Genomic DNA, 17015 nt, shown 5'->3' on the forward strand with positions numbered 1-17015 from the left:
CATATGTTACCTAAGATGGGTGTTTTATTGAATTATTATAAAATTATTATGACATGGATTTTTATGAAATCTGTTGCAAATCTGTCGATTTGAAATACGACAGACAGTCTTCAAGTTTTTAAAATAGTTCTTAATTGGTGAAAAATAGTTATTCGTGACGTCCAAATCAATAATCAATACGTAATAGTGAAATAAAAACGCTCAAGCGAATCAGCTTATATTTCTCTGTGCTGAAAAATGTATCCGGCTTTTGGCAAAAAAGTGTCGCCACATGATGCGGCTGAAACTTGAATATGACTTTAAGTTGCAAAACACGTGTACACCCCCGCATGGTTCACCCCTTGCTGTTTATCTTTTTATTAGTAAATTATTCCCTTCTTATGGCTGTTCGCACTGTCCGTATGGGTTGCAAATTACATCGCATGATTCCAGCGTAAATTGGCGTGGTTATTTCATCAAATAAAACGATAAATAAAACAAAATCGGTGAGCGTGTCCTTCGTATTTCACAACTCGTTTACTTCGGTTGCCCGGGTGACAGGATAGCGCCCGCTACCGCGAAGACATGGATATGCGTAAGATGTGAGATTATTTCACAAAGCGCCCAAGCTCCGCGAGAAGTGACCGAGAGCTGGAATGAAATGAATGTGTTTTCAAGAAACATGGACTAAACTCGAATTGTCATGGCCTTAACGTCCAATGAAGGTAGGACTTACCAGCAGAAGCATGGAATTTGACTTTCATGGATGCTGTTGTATGGTTGATTGTAAATCGGAGGGTGCTTATCATTCATTGCAACCAATTCATGGTACGATGTTATTAGGTTGTGTTGCTTAGTGTACGATCTTAGCCGACTCGCTGACCGATCTTTGTACGCATTCTCGCCGCTTACGCTGTGTGGACTTGATCACTGCGACGAGACGGGCTCGACTGTTTATTTTTTTAACTAGACCTCTGCTTTCTCACTCATAAATCCACCAGCTCGCTTACATATCGTATCGAATATACGTAATTTATACCGGCATTCATTTATTAGGTATTTTTTAGGATTGATGAAGCCTTCATCGTGACTAACCCCTTCTTTGTAATTTTACTTTGTTGTGTAAATAATGGCTGTTTTGTAAACAACGTTGTATTATCAGAGAGTCGCTCTCAAGTTCAAGAGAAAAAATATTACATTGACCATTCAATGAAAGACCTGTGTTTATGAGTTACCCTTTACGTGTGTTTCCGTGTGTAAATTTGTTTGGGTCTTGGCCAGACAGAAATGTATTCGCGTTCGTATCGTCCGCACCAGGGAAAGTATTTATTTCGCTTGGAGTCAAAGACTGGCATGTCGAGCGAGCACCAGCCACATATCATGTATATTATTCCCATTATGCTGCAGCTGCCGAGTGAGATTTTATATGAAAACAATACGCCTGTGACTTCAGTGTGATCTGTCAACCAGCAGGGTCTGAAGTGGTGTAGTTTTCCTCTGGAAACCACAGGGGAATCACACATTGAATAACTATATGGTCTACTAGTTGAATGTGGTAACCTCACCACATTTCACATTTTTAGAACCACGAAAGATGACATCACACACTGGTTACTATGGTGATAAACAAATTTATACACTTGTTTTTTTGATGATAATATTTATTCTCCCAAACTGAAATGAAAACAAAAAAACTGTAGAATGAAGATAAAATATTAAAAACAAAAAAAAGACACATGTTTTTTTGTTGTTTTTTTGTAATAGATGATCAGCAGCAGAAAAGCAAACCAGCTGTTCCGGAGAAAGTTGACAAATTCATTTCCAAGTTACCTAAGCCGAAACTGTTCCCGAAAGAAAGACATCGATGGAATACGAATGAGGTCAGTGTATGTTACTTTGATGTAAAAACTTGAGTTTTGACAACCAGGGCAGTTCATAATAACGTTATTGACGTAAATTCATTTTCAATTGAACCATGGACATTCAAAAGAAAGATTAATAATGGCTATATATAAGCCAGATTAAGTTTCTTTTTTAACTCGTAGCCTACATCCATGATTGAACATCATCAACTAATTTATTTAAAAAATGAAGGTACTTTTAAATGTTGTATTAAATATAATAAATAAGGTAATATTTTTTAAGCTGAGCGTGTCTAACTTTTCTATCATCAAATTATACTAAATGCAAATATACTTCCCTCAGTTCTCCAAGGCACGCAATTCTTACTCGTGGATACTTGAAATATTCCAATTACAGAGCTTCACTGTCAAGTATCCACAGTTGTGCCTTTTCACTGATCCGCTGCTAAATGGGCTATTTGTAATTTCTGATTTGTCATGTCGATAAATAATGATAGAAAGTGGAAATAAAAATAAACGCATTGGGCACAAAACACAGTAATAGATTTTTATACCTCATACAAATAATTGATGCCTTGGAAATATTAATTTAGTTATAGCTAGCTTTTTCTCAAATTCTTGCATAATTTAAAGTATTAATTGGTAATTATTTAGCGTCAGTTTTCAACGACTTTGTTGCCTATTTTTTTTTTTTGATGATGTGAAAAAATATTGTTTTCATCAATTGATTATTTTGACTATACATTCACATCAAACCTTATTTAATACTCTGTGTTTTTTTATATTTTATGTGACAGATTGTCATGACAATGAGTTAGTTATTGTGCCATTTATGAACGAGTAGATTATTATGCTTGAACATGACATTTATATTTTGAGATAAATCCTATAATTTTGATAATTGTGTTCTAGTATTTCTAAAAAGTAGATATTTTAAATTAATCATTCTTCTATAACGTTTTGACCACCATGCCACCTTTCACAGAATAAATAGCATAATTTATTCCTTATTTTTTCCAATTTTGCTGCAAAATTAACAAAAGAAATTAAAAAAAAATATGTTAATGTAAAATATTGATGATAAAAATTATTGCATCAAAGGTAATGGAACATTTAGGTGAAAATTTGTATTCACTGCAGTTATATAACCTAAGACAGTTTTTCAATGTAATCCAAGATTTCAATGAATTAAATGTAAAAAAAGATATCTATACCAAGTAGATAACCTTGACAATGAGATGGATATTCAATAGCTTGACCTTGATAGGATAATAAAATAGTGCTTCATATTGAGTGTTCATATTATAATAAAATTAAATATTATCATTAATACTTTATAATTGCTCAAATTATGAAAACAAACTGAGTCAGATTCTTTTTTCAATTTGTTGTTTTGTGTGTTGGGGTGCATTAATTAAAGGATGACTTATTTTGTTTGACACAAGTATCTTGAAGCAAGACTTGTTGATTGTTATTGCCTTGGGTACGGTAGGCTCAATGAAGACTTGTTTGATTTCACATGCATTATCCAAGTACCGGTAGTATGATATTGGTACAATATTTCTAAAGATTTGTTATTTTTCCATTCATTGCATTGCAGCCTAACATCAATTTTGTAAATATTTCTGAATTCACCTCCTGAAAGGAAATCCATTCCATGCTGCCACAGGGCAAGTTATAGTCATGCCTTGTCTAATTATTATTCTTACTGACACCCCACGCCTAGTAAGAGTCTATTTATCTCTGTATGAGATGTTTCTTGAAATAAACTGATTATGAACAGTTCAACATAATATCAACTGCTCATTATCTCAATATTGGGGTATCTGAGTGTCAGTGCGATTACTATTGTCAGAACCTAGGCAATTAATAATGTTAATTACAAATTAATCATGTACATGTATTATCTGTTATTAAATAATGATCCAGCTGTTTTAAAAGTATTATGAGTTAATATAAATGCTATATCCTGAGTATGAGTAGTTTTATCAAAGCTAAAGTCCCTTTTTAGCTCCGCTGTCGACTTTGTCGAACGGAGCTTATCATATGAGTGATTGTCCGTCGTCGTCCGTGTCAATGTTTTACTTTTTCGACTTCTACTTGAAAACTACAAGCCTGAATGCCTTGATACTTGGTGTATATGTACCTTGGGTAGACCTCTCTCAGATTTGTTAATTTCATGATGATATCTTTAATTCTCTAATTTTGATGAATATTTTTGTAAATTTTGGTAAAAAGTAATATTTTCGACTTCTTGTTGAAAACCGCAAGTCCAATTGCTTTGATATATTATACATATAGGTACTACATGTGGACCTCTCTCAGATTTGTTCATTTTCTAAAGATATCTTCTGTTCTTTAATTGCCATGTGCATTGCTAACAGCGGAGCTATCTCAGCCGACAGGCTGCTTGTCTCAATAAAAAAGCACATAATTTTACATTAGTTTTTCACAAAGATTTCAAACAAGTCCTATAGCCAATGACGAATTACAGACAAATACATAACGCAAAACATACGTACATATTTTTTTTGAAAGATTTTGATCAATTGCTGTAGCCAGTAAGAAATTTGATCTAAAATTAATGAAGAAATTATTGACAAATACATTAAATTTGTAAAATGTTATACAAAATGTTCAAAAACTGTGCTCACAATTTTCTTGTAAACGTTGTACTGTCTGTATTTTATCAAAAGCTAGACCAACTTGTCCTACATCTTTGAAATCGGCTTCATCTACCCTGGTATACAAAATGTAGTTATTTACGTGGTTTGTATGTGATGACAAAACTACTGCCATTAAAACTAATATGATTTGAATTTTATTGATTCAATATATATTATTTATGAATGTTGGTACTAGTATTCTATTCAAAACTTAGTTTTAGGATTTTAGATAAGTGTCCTGCAGACCTGATCTGAATTCCAGATGATTTGAAATACAGGAAGCATTTCTTTTAGCAAAATAAAAAGCCAACTATACAACATATTTATTGTTGTTTCATGTATTTTAGATTTTTAACTCATCCCGACTATGACAGCATGTTTGTGTTAAAATACACTGTATGAATGGTTACTGTTGTATATGATTGCCAAGCTGTGTCGGTTGCCACCCTAAAGTTCAGTTATGGGTCTCGCATTTGAAAACTGGGAGTTTGAGCTTAAAGGATTTTGAAAAGAGCAATTATTGTGGGTGAAGGGAGAGAAAAATTAAACTTTCCATTATGACTTCATAATGTAAAAGAATAGGAAAAATGTGATGAAGAAAAATATCAGCATGCAAATATGAATAAGATATTTATAATAATAATAATAACAATTTATTGACATTATTCATTTTAAATTGAACATAGGCAAATGCTATTCTAAGTATAAGAAAAAAAATTACTGCAAAAGAAAAAAAAATAATAGAATTAATTAATTAAAAATAAAACAAAAAATAATAGTAGATATAAATTTTCATATTGTAATATGAACATAAAAATTAGTTTTGTTATATAATACCAAATTAACAAAATAAACAAATATGATAAAAAATATATATATATATATAATGTATATAATATATACATTGTAAAAAATAATATCAGATATAAATTTTCATATTGTAATATGAACATAAAAATTGGTTTTGTTATATACCCCGGTAATACCAAATTAATAAAATGAAATTTAATAAATAAAAATAAATATATATAATATATACATTGTAATTTATCATTACTAGCAACAATTCAAATTCCTCAAGTACCCTTCCCAGATTTCAAATGGGAAACCTTTATTACCCTTGTTTGTTTGAAAAGAAAAATGAATGAATAATTCATGAAAAAGGGAATTGATGATCTGAATACACACTTGACACTGTTTTTTCAAGTGAGTCAAACTCAGTCACTGTGACCGTGATGTGTAACATTCACATTGTAATCTCTTCACCATCTACATGTAGTAATGGACTGCTGAACAGAGAATCACAACTGCATATCACTATCTAGTGCTCAAATCTATTCAAAATAGAAGTTAAAGTAAAACTTAAAACTTAAAGCGAGGGAGTCGTCCCCTGGGCATGCATCAGATGGCCATAGGGTCTCATTGTTTACAAACAAGCGTCTACCCATGAGCTTTTGCGTTTTTAGCGTGTGTTGTTATCGTTGATTGGGACTCAATTCCTACGCGTGCACAGGTGACGACCCTCCCGCCTTAAGAAAGTGCTGTGTGTAGTAATAATTATAGCCTGCCATAGAAGTTTGATACCCTGTTATGGTTTCATTATTTTACTGCCATTCCATGCAAAGGACCACATATCTTTATCCTATAGGATGGCAACACTTTGCCTTGACCCAAGAATACATATCACGTCACCTCATATAAATTACTCCTGACCATGTTTGCTGGGATTCAAACGTCTGGATTTGTTTTCTGATATTTGTCTTTTGGAAATCACGAAATTTCTGTTCACACCTTTTCAGTGACCCCCCTAACTGACATAATATTAGCTTTTAGAATACTGCCTAGTTTTCTCATAATTGTCATCTTCCTGACACTGTGATGCAAAAATATAAAATGCATCGCCAGACTTGAGTAAATTTACAACAAGGAGACTTGTAAAATAATTAATATTATTATATGCTGCATGTACGCACATGAGAGCAATAACTAAAGCTCAATTTTCATGAACTTTAATTTTGAATGCCTTACATTTTCCTGCTTAAAATGTTGTTGCCAGCTCATGCATATTTTTATGTATTTTTCTTTAAATTATTTATCAATATTGGACCAAGTAGACATTGCTCCCGACTGGTTATTGTTTTGATGAAATTTTTAGATAAAATATGGAAAAAAAAGGAATACAGGCTTATTTTGGAGAATGTCAGAAAGTTGACTTTGACATTTAAAATGTTAATGTGTACCATCCTGACAAAGTAAATACCGGTATTGTAAAATCTTTATGGGCCACCTCCAAAATAGTTATTTGTTTAAGGCTCTGGATTTATTATGGTATATGAATCAGCAAAATACCTGCAGACTTTGCAAATTATGGGACTAGCAACGGTAACTAAGTGAAATCAACATTAATTGTTGAAGCATGAATTGGTGCTAAACACACAGTAAGAGTAAAGTGCATTTACATGTGTAGACAAACGGCTATTATGTGCTTTTAGCGCTGCCTTCGTCATTTCACAGTGACATATTCCTGCATTTAGTGGGATTGTGTGGAAATTTTTAAAAAATAATTAGTTGTTGATTGTAATTTGTATCAAAAATGGGCCCTGAGGCCAAAGTTTAAAAAAAGCTTTTCATATCTTCTGACCTTTTTAGCATGGCCCTACTTACTACTGATTTTGTGTGAAATAACCCAAGGTGAAATTAAAATGTTATAAATTGATAGAGTCACTATTTTTCCCGCTTACTTTGCTGTCTATTTTTTGACTAAATTCATGGCCATTTTCATCCTCCCTTTATGGCCACTTCAATACTACATTAGTACATGTACCTCCATGACTAATTCCATACTCTCACCATAGTTGTTTCCAGTTGGGCCCCTCCACACCACCTCTTCAACTCCCATAGTACTATCAACTTTCAATATCTGTGGCCACTTCAACAGTCACTCTCTCTATATCTACTTCCGTATTCCATTCATGGTCAATTCATTATCATCTACATGGTGATTTCCAAACTACATCCTGGGTCACTACATCCCACCATGGCTACTTACCCATACCCTCCCTAGTCATTTCCTGGTCAATTATCTGCATGGCCTTTTCAATACACTTCAATGGCCTTTACCTCTATGGTCTCTCCCACATTCCTTCCATGGCCTCTTCCACACACCCTCCATGGCCTCTTCCACATATCCTCCATGGCCTCTTCTACATATCCTCCATGGCCTCTCATATACCCTTCATGGCCTCTTCCACATACTCTTAATGGCCTCTCACATATCCTCCATGGCCTCTTTCACATACCCTCTATGATCTCTCCCACATACCCTTCATGACTTCTTTCGCATATCCTCCATGGCTTCTTTCACATACCCTAGATCCATGGTCTCTTTCACATACCCTCCATGGCCCCTTTCACATATCCTCTATGGCCTCTCACGTACCCTCCATGGTCTATTCCACATACACGCATCTTCCATGGCCTCTACCGCATACCCTCTATGATCTCTCCCACATACCCTTCATGGCCTCTTTTACATACCCTAGCTCCATGGCCTCTTTCACATACCCGCCATGGCCTCTTTCACATATTCTCCATGGCCTCTCACTTACCCTCCATGGTCTATTCCACATACATGCATCTTCCATGACCTCTTCCACACACCCTCTATGATCTCTCCCACATACCCTTCATGACTTCTTTCACATACTCTAGCTCCATAGCCTCTTTCACATACCATAGCTCCATAGCCTCTTTCACATACCCTAGCTCCATAGCCGCTTTCACATATCCTCCATAGCCTCTCACATACCCTCCATGGCCCCATTCACATATTCTCCATGGCCTCTCACTTACCCTCCATGGTCTATTCCACATACATGCATCTTCCATGACCTCTTCCACATACCCTCTATGATCTCTCCCACATACCCTCCATGGCCTCTTTCACATACCCTAGCTCCATAGCCTCTCGCATACCCTCCGTGGTCTATTCCGTGGTCTATTCCACATACATGCGTCTTCCATGGCCTCTACCACAATGACATACCCTCCATGGCCTCTTTCACATACCCTTTATGGCCTTTTTCACATACCTTCCATGATCTCTTCCACATACCCTCCATGACCTCTTCCACATACCCTCCACGGCCTCTTTCACATACCCTCCACTGCCTCTTTCACATACCCTCAATGGTCTCTTTCACATTCTCTCTCTGGCTTCTTCCACATACCCTCCATGGCTTCTTCCACATACCCTCCATGGCTTCTTCCACATACCCTCAATGGTCTCTTTCACATACCTTCAATGGTCTCTTTCGCACACCCTCCATGGCCTCTTTCACATACACTCCTTGGCTTTTTCCACATATCCTCCGTGGTCTCTTTCACATTCCCTCCATGGCCTCTTTCACATACCCTCCATGGCTTCTTCCACATACCCTCTCTGGCTTCTTCCACATACCCTCTCTGGCTTCTTCCACATACATACCCTCCATGGCTTCTTCCACATACCCTCTGTGGTCTCTTTCACATACCCTCCATGGCCTCTTTCACATACCGTCCATGGCTTTTTCCACATACCCTCCATGGCCTCTTCCACATACCCTTCATGGCCTCTTCCACACACCCCCAATGGTCTCTTCCACACACCCTCAATGGTCTCTTTCACATACCCTCAATGGTCTCTTTCACACACCCTCCATGGCCTCTTTCACATACCCTCCATGGCTTTTTCCACATATCCTCCGTGGCCTCTTCCACAAACCCTCAATGGCCTCTTTCACATACCCTCCATGGCTTTTTCCACATACCCTCCATGGCTTTTTCCACATACCCTCCAAGGCTTTTTCCACATACCCTCAATGGCCTCTTTCACACATCCTCCATGGCTTTTTCTACATACCCTCCATGGCTTTTTCTACATACCCTCCATGGCTTTTTCCACATACCCTCCATGGCTTTTTCCACGTACCCTCCATGGCCTTTTTCACATACCCTCCATGGCCTTTTCCACGTACCCTCCATGGCCTTTTTCACATACCCTCCATGGCCTTTTTCACATACCCTCCATGGCCTTTTTCACATACCCTCCATGGCCTTTTTCACATACCCTCCATGGCCTTTTTCACATACCCTCCATGGCCTCTACTGCATACTTTTAATGGCATCTTCCACATACCTTCCATGATCGTTTTAACACTCTTCCCATGGCCTCTTCCATGGCTGATTCTCCTCCTACCCTCCATGGGCACTAGGCTGAACATGTCTATGCAAATATGTACATATTATTATGTGATCTCATTGGAGACTTAAACAAGAGTTAGTAACATCTTGTTTCATTGCTGGAAACCCATATATTGAAATGATTTGAAAACATGCATACCTAGTGAATGTATAGATTTGTTTCTCACAAGATCTTGTCACCATGTTATCATATTGTTAGTTACCGACTTGGTGTAATACATCTTTTGTTTTATAATCACACATTGATTCCCTCCATAAGTAAATTTTTCTGATGATTTTTTTTTTAAAATTAGTAGCCTGTTCATAAATGTAAACACCCAGAATATTAATTTGGTAATGTAAAATTACATTCCTGACGAATATAATGACTTGTAAAAAGACTTGGTGTCACCAACCTATTTTACGACAGTTATTTTGTAGCAAAAAGTGGTAATTTTTTCAGTATGAAAATATTATGTCATATCTTGAATGACAGGTAACATACACCATATATGACGGGGCACTGTTTGTTGTTCTGAATTATTTAAAAAATCTTGCTTCTAACAAGTGATAAAAATGCTACATTGTTTACTATCGATTTCTTCTAAGAATAACTATTTCTGAATGATATTTGCCCAATTAACTGTAACACTTGCCTTTTCCTGTTACCATGGTAATATTGTTCCATGATTGTAGGTAATAAAGCAATGAACATAATCATTTATATAACCAACTTTCTCAAAAATAATATCTTGGCCATTGATCCATACTAGACAAGTTTTCGAGTTCCGCCATTACCTTATAAATTTGAGTGTTCTGGTGTTCCAATTTCGTCTGCATAGGGAGGTTTAATTCGACGCGTAAATGTTCAGCAGCTCATCAGAACAACATTTTGCCACTTCTTAAGTGTTTCCAATTGGCTATTATATTGATCAATATTTTGGAAAAGTTTAAGGGTTAAATCTTCAAGTACATTTTTAGTAGTTTTTTGTCCATTCTTGTTTAGTACAAAGAACACCATATTATCAGCAGCCCTCATAGGCTATTCAAATTGTTCTGCGGATGCCTTACACAAAATTAGTAGCCCAACTGGACTACTAAAATTTACAAAATATTAGTACTTTTGTTTTCTAAATAAACCAATTTGTCTTGATATTAATATATTTTGTTTGACGCTTTTCTGCATAGCTGTAAGTACCTACTAAACTTGATGGACTATACAATGTTACTATGGAACTACTAGCTTGTTTAACCGGTAGCCCAGCAAACTTCCAAATATAAATTTAATAATATCTAGAAAGACGAGAAGTCTTTATGAGATTGCCTAGAAATATAAATAGTATCCCTACATAGTAATTAACACATGTTCATTTGGGGTTAATATGTATGCTTTAATATTCTTGCATAATTCAAGGTTTGGCTGGGTAATAAAGTTAACATTTTATTAACCATACTTTATTAAGCAGTGACCATATAATGTTGATATCAGCAGTTTTTAACTGTGGGAAACGTTGTAACTGTTAATGAGCTAACATTATAATTATCTGTGCCATTAAATTTATCAGGATTTTCAAAAGCTGTGGAGAAAAAAGTACAGAAAGCATATTATGTCCATCTTCAGCTGTCATCGCCTTTGATTTCCTTTCTTGTATTTGTTTTATCTTTTTACTTGCTTTCACAATCACCAAAGTTGCGTTGCGGTGGATCACACATATATAGCCATTGAGAGTTTCTTTTTACTCATTTTCTGAAAATTTCATGAAAAACTTGTCTCTTGTAAAAATAAAGGAGTGTTACGTTTTTGGGACTACTTTATTGCATGCGTCAGAATACATACTTTTGTAATGGTGTTATGTGTCACCTGATCTCCCAAGTGTATTAATATGTAAAGAGTACTGCGATTGGTAACTGAAAATGGCGGAATAAACAAGAAGTTAAATTTGAAAGCTGTCTGGTTTCTTTAATGTTTTGTGTGTTCCTGAGTCAATACATCAACAAATGACGCCACAAAGCAATAAACCTAGAAAAATTTTTTTTTTATAAAAACCTTTACAACTTGTGCATGCAAAATAAATACTGTGAAATACTTTATTTCAGCTGGAATTAATTTTCGCTGAAAAGACTTTTTAGGTGTTTTGTGTGGATTTTATTTTCACTGGAATTGTGAAAATAACGAAAATTAATTCCAAGCCAAAATAAAGTATTTTACAGTATATCTTATTTTTTGGTCTTGCATAATACGATTGATTAATTATAAAAGTCAGTGTCAAATAAGTAAAAAAACTAAAATGCTGGTGGTGACAGACATGTTTATAACTGAGGGGCTTTGTTCAGACACTAAACTTCCCTGGGATTCATAGCAGATCACTGAAATGCTATAATAAAGTTAACGCCGTTGGGGTTTAAAAGATCTTTATTGTCTGCATATGTTGTCTGTAGTTGATCTGCTTTACACATTGAATAGGCACGTATTACAGTTATATCAGTTCTATTTTTACGAAGCTTCAGTGTACTCTCCTGGGATATACATGTATGTTTGTCTAGGTTTGTTGGTCAGTGCTGCAGATGCTCTAAGAAATATTACATCTTTAAAGTTCTAATACTGATTTTACTTTAAAATTTGGGTATTCAGTTTCATGGTTAATATATAACTAACCTTATTAATCTGCTAGTAACTGTAAAACACCCTCAGGTCTGAGTATAATTTTGATTACAATTTTTGATGCGCAATACTATGTTATGTCACATTTAATGCGGGTATGAGTACTGAGTGCAGAAAGTCATGAAATATTCATTCTAAACAACCAGTGATTAAAAACAAGATATATAAATGGACAATGTTACGTTGATGTTCAACAGATACAAGTATCCCCAGGTTCCCTTTTTGAACCACAGAGGATCATAATACCTAGAAAGTACCTTAATATCACCTACAAGTTTTCAAGGTTCAAAAATCATATTCAGTTATGACCCATGTTAAAATCCCATGCCGAACTTTTCCCTCATACGGCTATTTTAAAAGGGGCAAAGGGCTGGATATACTGTCAACATGTCTCTGTGACTGTTCCAGGGAAGTGGGGATTGTACAGCATCGTAATTGGAAACGTGCCCTCCATAGAAATTGAAAACCAGAAGCTGCTAAAATTCTGACAAGAAACAAAAAGCAAAGCTGTGAGGTACAATGTACAGAGTTTTAACTTGTGTGCCTTATGACAAAAAACATGAATATTTTTTTTTATTAGGCTTTACCGGTATCTGTAAATTTTAATACCACTTTACAAGTACATGTGTACTGTAAAATACTTAATTTTTGCTTGTAATTTATTTTCACTATTTTCGCTGAAGGGATGATTCAGTAAAAATAAAACTCAGCGAATATACCTTTCTTCATACGTTTTACATTAAACTCATCACAAATCAGTGAAATTAAACTTTATACAACAGACTCAAAAAATCTTTTCAGCGAAAATTAATTCCAGCTAAAATAAAGTATTTCACAGTAAATTAAAATATTCTTAGGAAGAATGAGTCTTGTCTTCGAGACTTGTGTAATATGACGGGGTGATGTTGTACGCTGAATTTGCAATCAAATTTTGAATATTTTCACATACTATATTAACTATTTAATAATGTAGGATTATTACTTTTGGTATTTTATAAATATTTAGATATCGCATCATATTTACAAGCAATATTTTGATGAGTCACGATGTATAATAAAAAAATGAGGATTTCCTGCAAGCGTACATGTATTTTGATTAGTATTCAGAAATTGATATCTCCATCGCTGGCACCCTGTCATGCCTCTGGTAAGCATAGCTGCTCATGTTGGTAATGTCGGTACCCTGTAACAGTAACTGGAGTCAGAGGTCACAAAGATCATCAACCTACAAAAGTGCTTCTTTTTATGTAAAATGACAGACATGTATCTGTGGTGTTTAATGACTTTAAGTCACTATGGTATTGGCATGCATGGAATCAACATGTAAGTCATTTAGTGTCATTGTCCTTGTAAAATTAATTACTGTCTTGTATTGTAGGTAGAGATCCCATGCTGCAACATTTTATTCTGTATCCATGACAACCAAATTCACCTAATTATTGAATGTTGATTGCAAAGTTTATCAGAAGGTGGTCCTCATGCTGTTTCCTAGCAACTAAAGTAGCAGTGTGCAATCCCGATGCAAGATGAAAGTCTTATTTTTCAAAAAAAAATAATGAATGATGTCATAAAGTGATTAATTATTCATGAGTGAGTTCATTTAAATCTATAAAAAAGAAAAGAATGAATTACTCCTTGTGCGTCTCGTGTATTAATGCAGAGCCTCATCTCATGCTGAGAAACACCCTTGTTGCTCGTATGTCTCGTGACACAGAATAGAATCATACAAGGAGCTGAACTGCTTCACTTCGAAATTTGAATTTGCGTAATTTTGCATTCTGCTGAAGTATTTGTATAGGAAGCTATTATACTTAGAAGGGTTTCCAAGAAATTGATGTGTATCAGGGGAGTGCTATTTTTTTATGTTTACCTGTAGACAGTCATTAAACTATGTAAAGTATGTAAACATTTTTTACTATATTGCTGTAATATTATTTATTTACATTTAAATATTTTTAAGTTGCCAAATGTTAAAAACAAATCATGTTTAAACAGGAAACCTGTGATGTTCTCACTTTTTTCGTTCAGCTTTTGGTTTTAATTAGTATACAGGTGTCATTCATGATATCATAGCTTTATTGCATGATTAAAAATATATAATGAAATTAAACAATACCAAAACTTTTGTTTTGAACACTGTGAATAACTTGTATTAGGTTTAAATGTGATATTGAAGTCCCTAGACTAAGTTTTCACTTTTCGAGTTCAAAATCCAAGTACTTGCAATGTCCTTCAGACTTTTTTTCTACCCTGATATATTAGTTCATGTTTAGACTGACATTTTAATAGGAAATGCATTTTACGAGTCTTTTGAGGCTTCCATGCTGGTACATAGTATAGAAAATTCATGAGAACGTTACGTCTATGGAATCAATAATTTTCATTTTCATTTGGTAGTCAGAATTTTATTTCCTGAATAAGCACAATAGACACAGCCTCATCATTATTCTGTTTGTACATAAACATGGCTATTGTGTAGTTTTTAGAGTTTGTGGGGGAGGTCCTCCATATTTCGCAACTGAGAAACTTTGGTATCTCAGGGGTGAAGCTATGCCACAGAACACTGTATGTTGCTAAAACACACACCACTGTGCCATGTATAGGCTCTGCACGAACTGCTATGGAGCACCAGTCGAAGAGCCTTGAAAACAGCTAAAGTCGATTTTTGTGAGTTTTTGACCGCTGTTTTCTTCGGTTTTGCTTGCTAGGCGGTGAAAATACCTGATGTTCGCTCCCAGAGTTAAGTTGGTAGTTATGTATTGTTCAAATAACTATTGTTCTGTCATTGTTATTGTGGAGCTGGTCGATGCTTATCAGGTTTACCCACCTAAGGTCACATGGTTTCTGATGAATTTAGTTCCAGGTTGATGGTGCATGACAACCGACTTTTGTTCACGTAGTCTAACAGGTTATTTGACAACATTGTCAATGAAGTACGTAACAATTTAATATGTAACAATGGACAGTCTGCAAATTTCTTTCTTCTGCTTGGCTTCAGGGAATTCGTGACACAGTACATGCATTATATTGCAGTATTTGAATCCTAATGTCCCTGGTGCTTATATAATTACTGAAAAGAAAAGACTTCTTTGGTAGTATTAAAACTGCAATGTACGGTGCACAGTAAAAATGTTGTGAATTTACCAGGCGTGGTTTATATCAAAAAAATTGCCTTTCATCCATAAATTAATTGCATTTGAAACCAGTCTATATTTATCATATTATAAATTTGTAAAGAAATAAGCTATTACATTTTATGTAATTTTTTATGAGATTAAAGAATAAATATACCACTGAGACCCGTCTTTTTTAAAACATGAAAACTTATACAAAATTATTCTTATCACACTATAGTCATTGCTAACTATTTGCGTTTCAAGCCTTGCTTTTATATTGATGGAGCACATCAGCGGTGAATCATACACATATCTTATCGTTGCTGGGAATCCAACAACAAGGTTTGTAACGCAAATTAAGTTGGCAATGGTCGCCACATGATAAAGGTGAATTGTACTCAATAAAAAAAATGGCATGATGTCACACTCAACAAAACAAAATTACCGAGACTTAGAGTTGCTGCATTCTGGATGGTGAAATAGATAAAACTGCGATACTAAAATATATGATACTGCATAGATGGAGATGAGAACCAGACAGTGGAAGCAATGTCTTTCCCTGTTGGTGACCTCTGACCTGGGCATGTTTCAAGTTTCATATTAGCTATGGGATACAGCTTTTAATGTACATGACCATGGAGAATATGACACATCATCACCTCAGTGGCATACCATCTATGTCTCAGTCATCATCAGTGTTGATCCAGTCATGAATGAATTAACTATTATACCCATACAGAATAGTAATGGAAGGTACCATTATTGACATATTTTTAGTGTGGTTTATTTGACATGCTCATTAAGTTGGTGTTTAAGTGTTCAATTCAAGTTTTATTGGCACTAATACAATCGTGTGTTCTCATGAACCTAATCTCCGTGTCAGATACAGTGAGTCAAAATGAGATCAATAAATTATGTGAGATAATCCGACTTTAGTCATAATCTATTTTTTCGTACACCTCAGATGGAACTCGCTGACACCAGAAACATTTATCTACATGGTTTAGCTCAGCTGTCTGACAGATTTCCTGCTATGAATAAGGGGTAGACCATTTAAAATTCTAGGGGAGGGCAGGAAGAATGAAAAAGTGTACAAATTTCTGTCCACTCCAACAATTTAAAATGGTTCTTCCCTCAGTCAATGTAGACACTATCCGCTTAAATTTAGTTTGGTTTTTGACTTCCATGTGCGATGCACACAATGGGAGTCTTTGCATTTACCCTGTCTGTACTTGTGTATATGTGTGAAGTCTGTCCTTGATATCTCAAGAACCGTTTGTCGGTTTTTAATGAAACTTGGTGCATAGATGCTCTGGGCTAATGTGCAGATTTGATTAGGTTTTGGTTGAAATCCATGCATATTAATTACCTAATTTGCATGATAATTAGCTAATTTTTAGCTGTTCCATGACTGTTCCACTGATATCTGAAGAACCTTTCATTGGATTTTGATGAAACTTGTTACGTGGATGCTCTAGACTAATGCACAGATTTGATTAGTTTTGAGTAA

General features: G+C 35.1%; 1 protein-coding gene across 1 annotated transcript in view; it reads left to right on the forward strand.

Annotated features, from left to right (window-relative positions):
• Positions 1–599: 599 nt before the first annotated feature.
• LOC102805423 (calmodulin-binding transcription activator 2-like) overlaps positions 600–17015 on the forward strand; it is an 88407-nt gene continuing 71991 nt past the window's right edge. Inside the window, exons 1-2 of the mRNA XM_085490492.1 lie at positions 600–704; positions 1744–1859. Coding sequence (XP_085346618.1) covers positions 683–704; positions 1744–1859 — 138 coding nt within the window. The 5' untranslated portion in view covers positions 600–682. The remainder of the gene's footprint in view (positions 705–1743; positions 1860–17015) is intronic.

Source organism: Saccoglossus kowalevskii, chromosome 15 (assembly GCF_978046115.1).
Source record: "Saccoglossus kowalevskii chromosome 15, keSacKowa6.1, whole genome shotgun sequence".
Lineage (NCBI taxonomy): Eukaryota > Metazoa > Hemichordata > Enteropneusta > Harrimaniidae > Saccoglossus > Saccoglossus kowalevskii.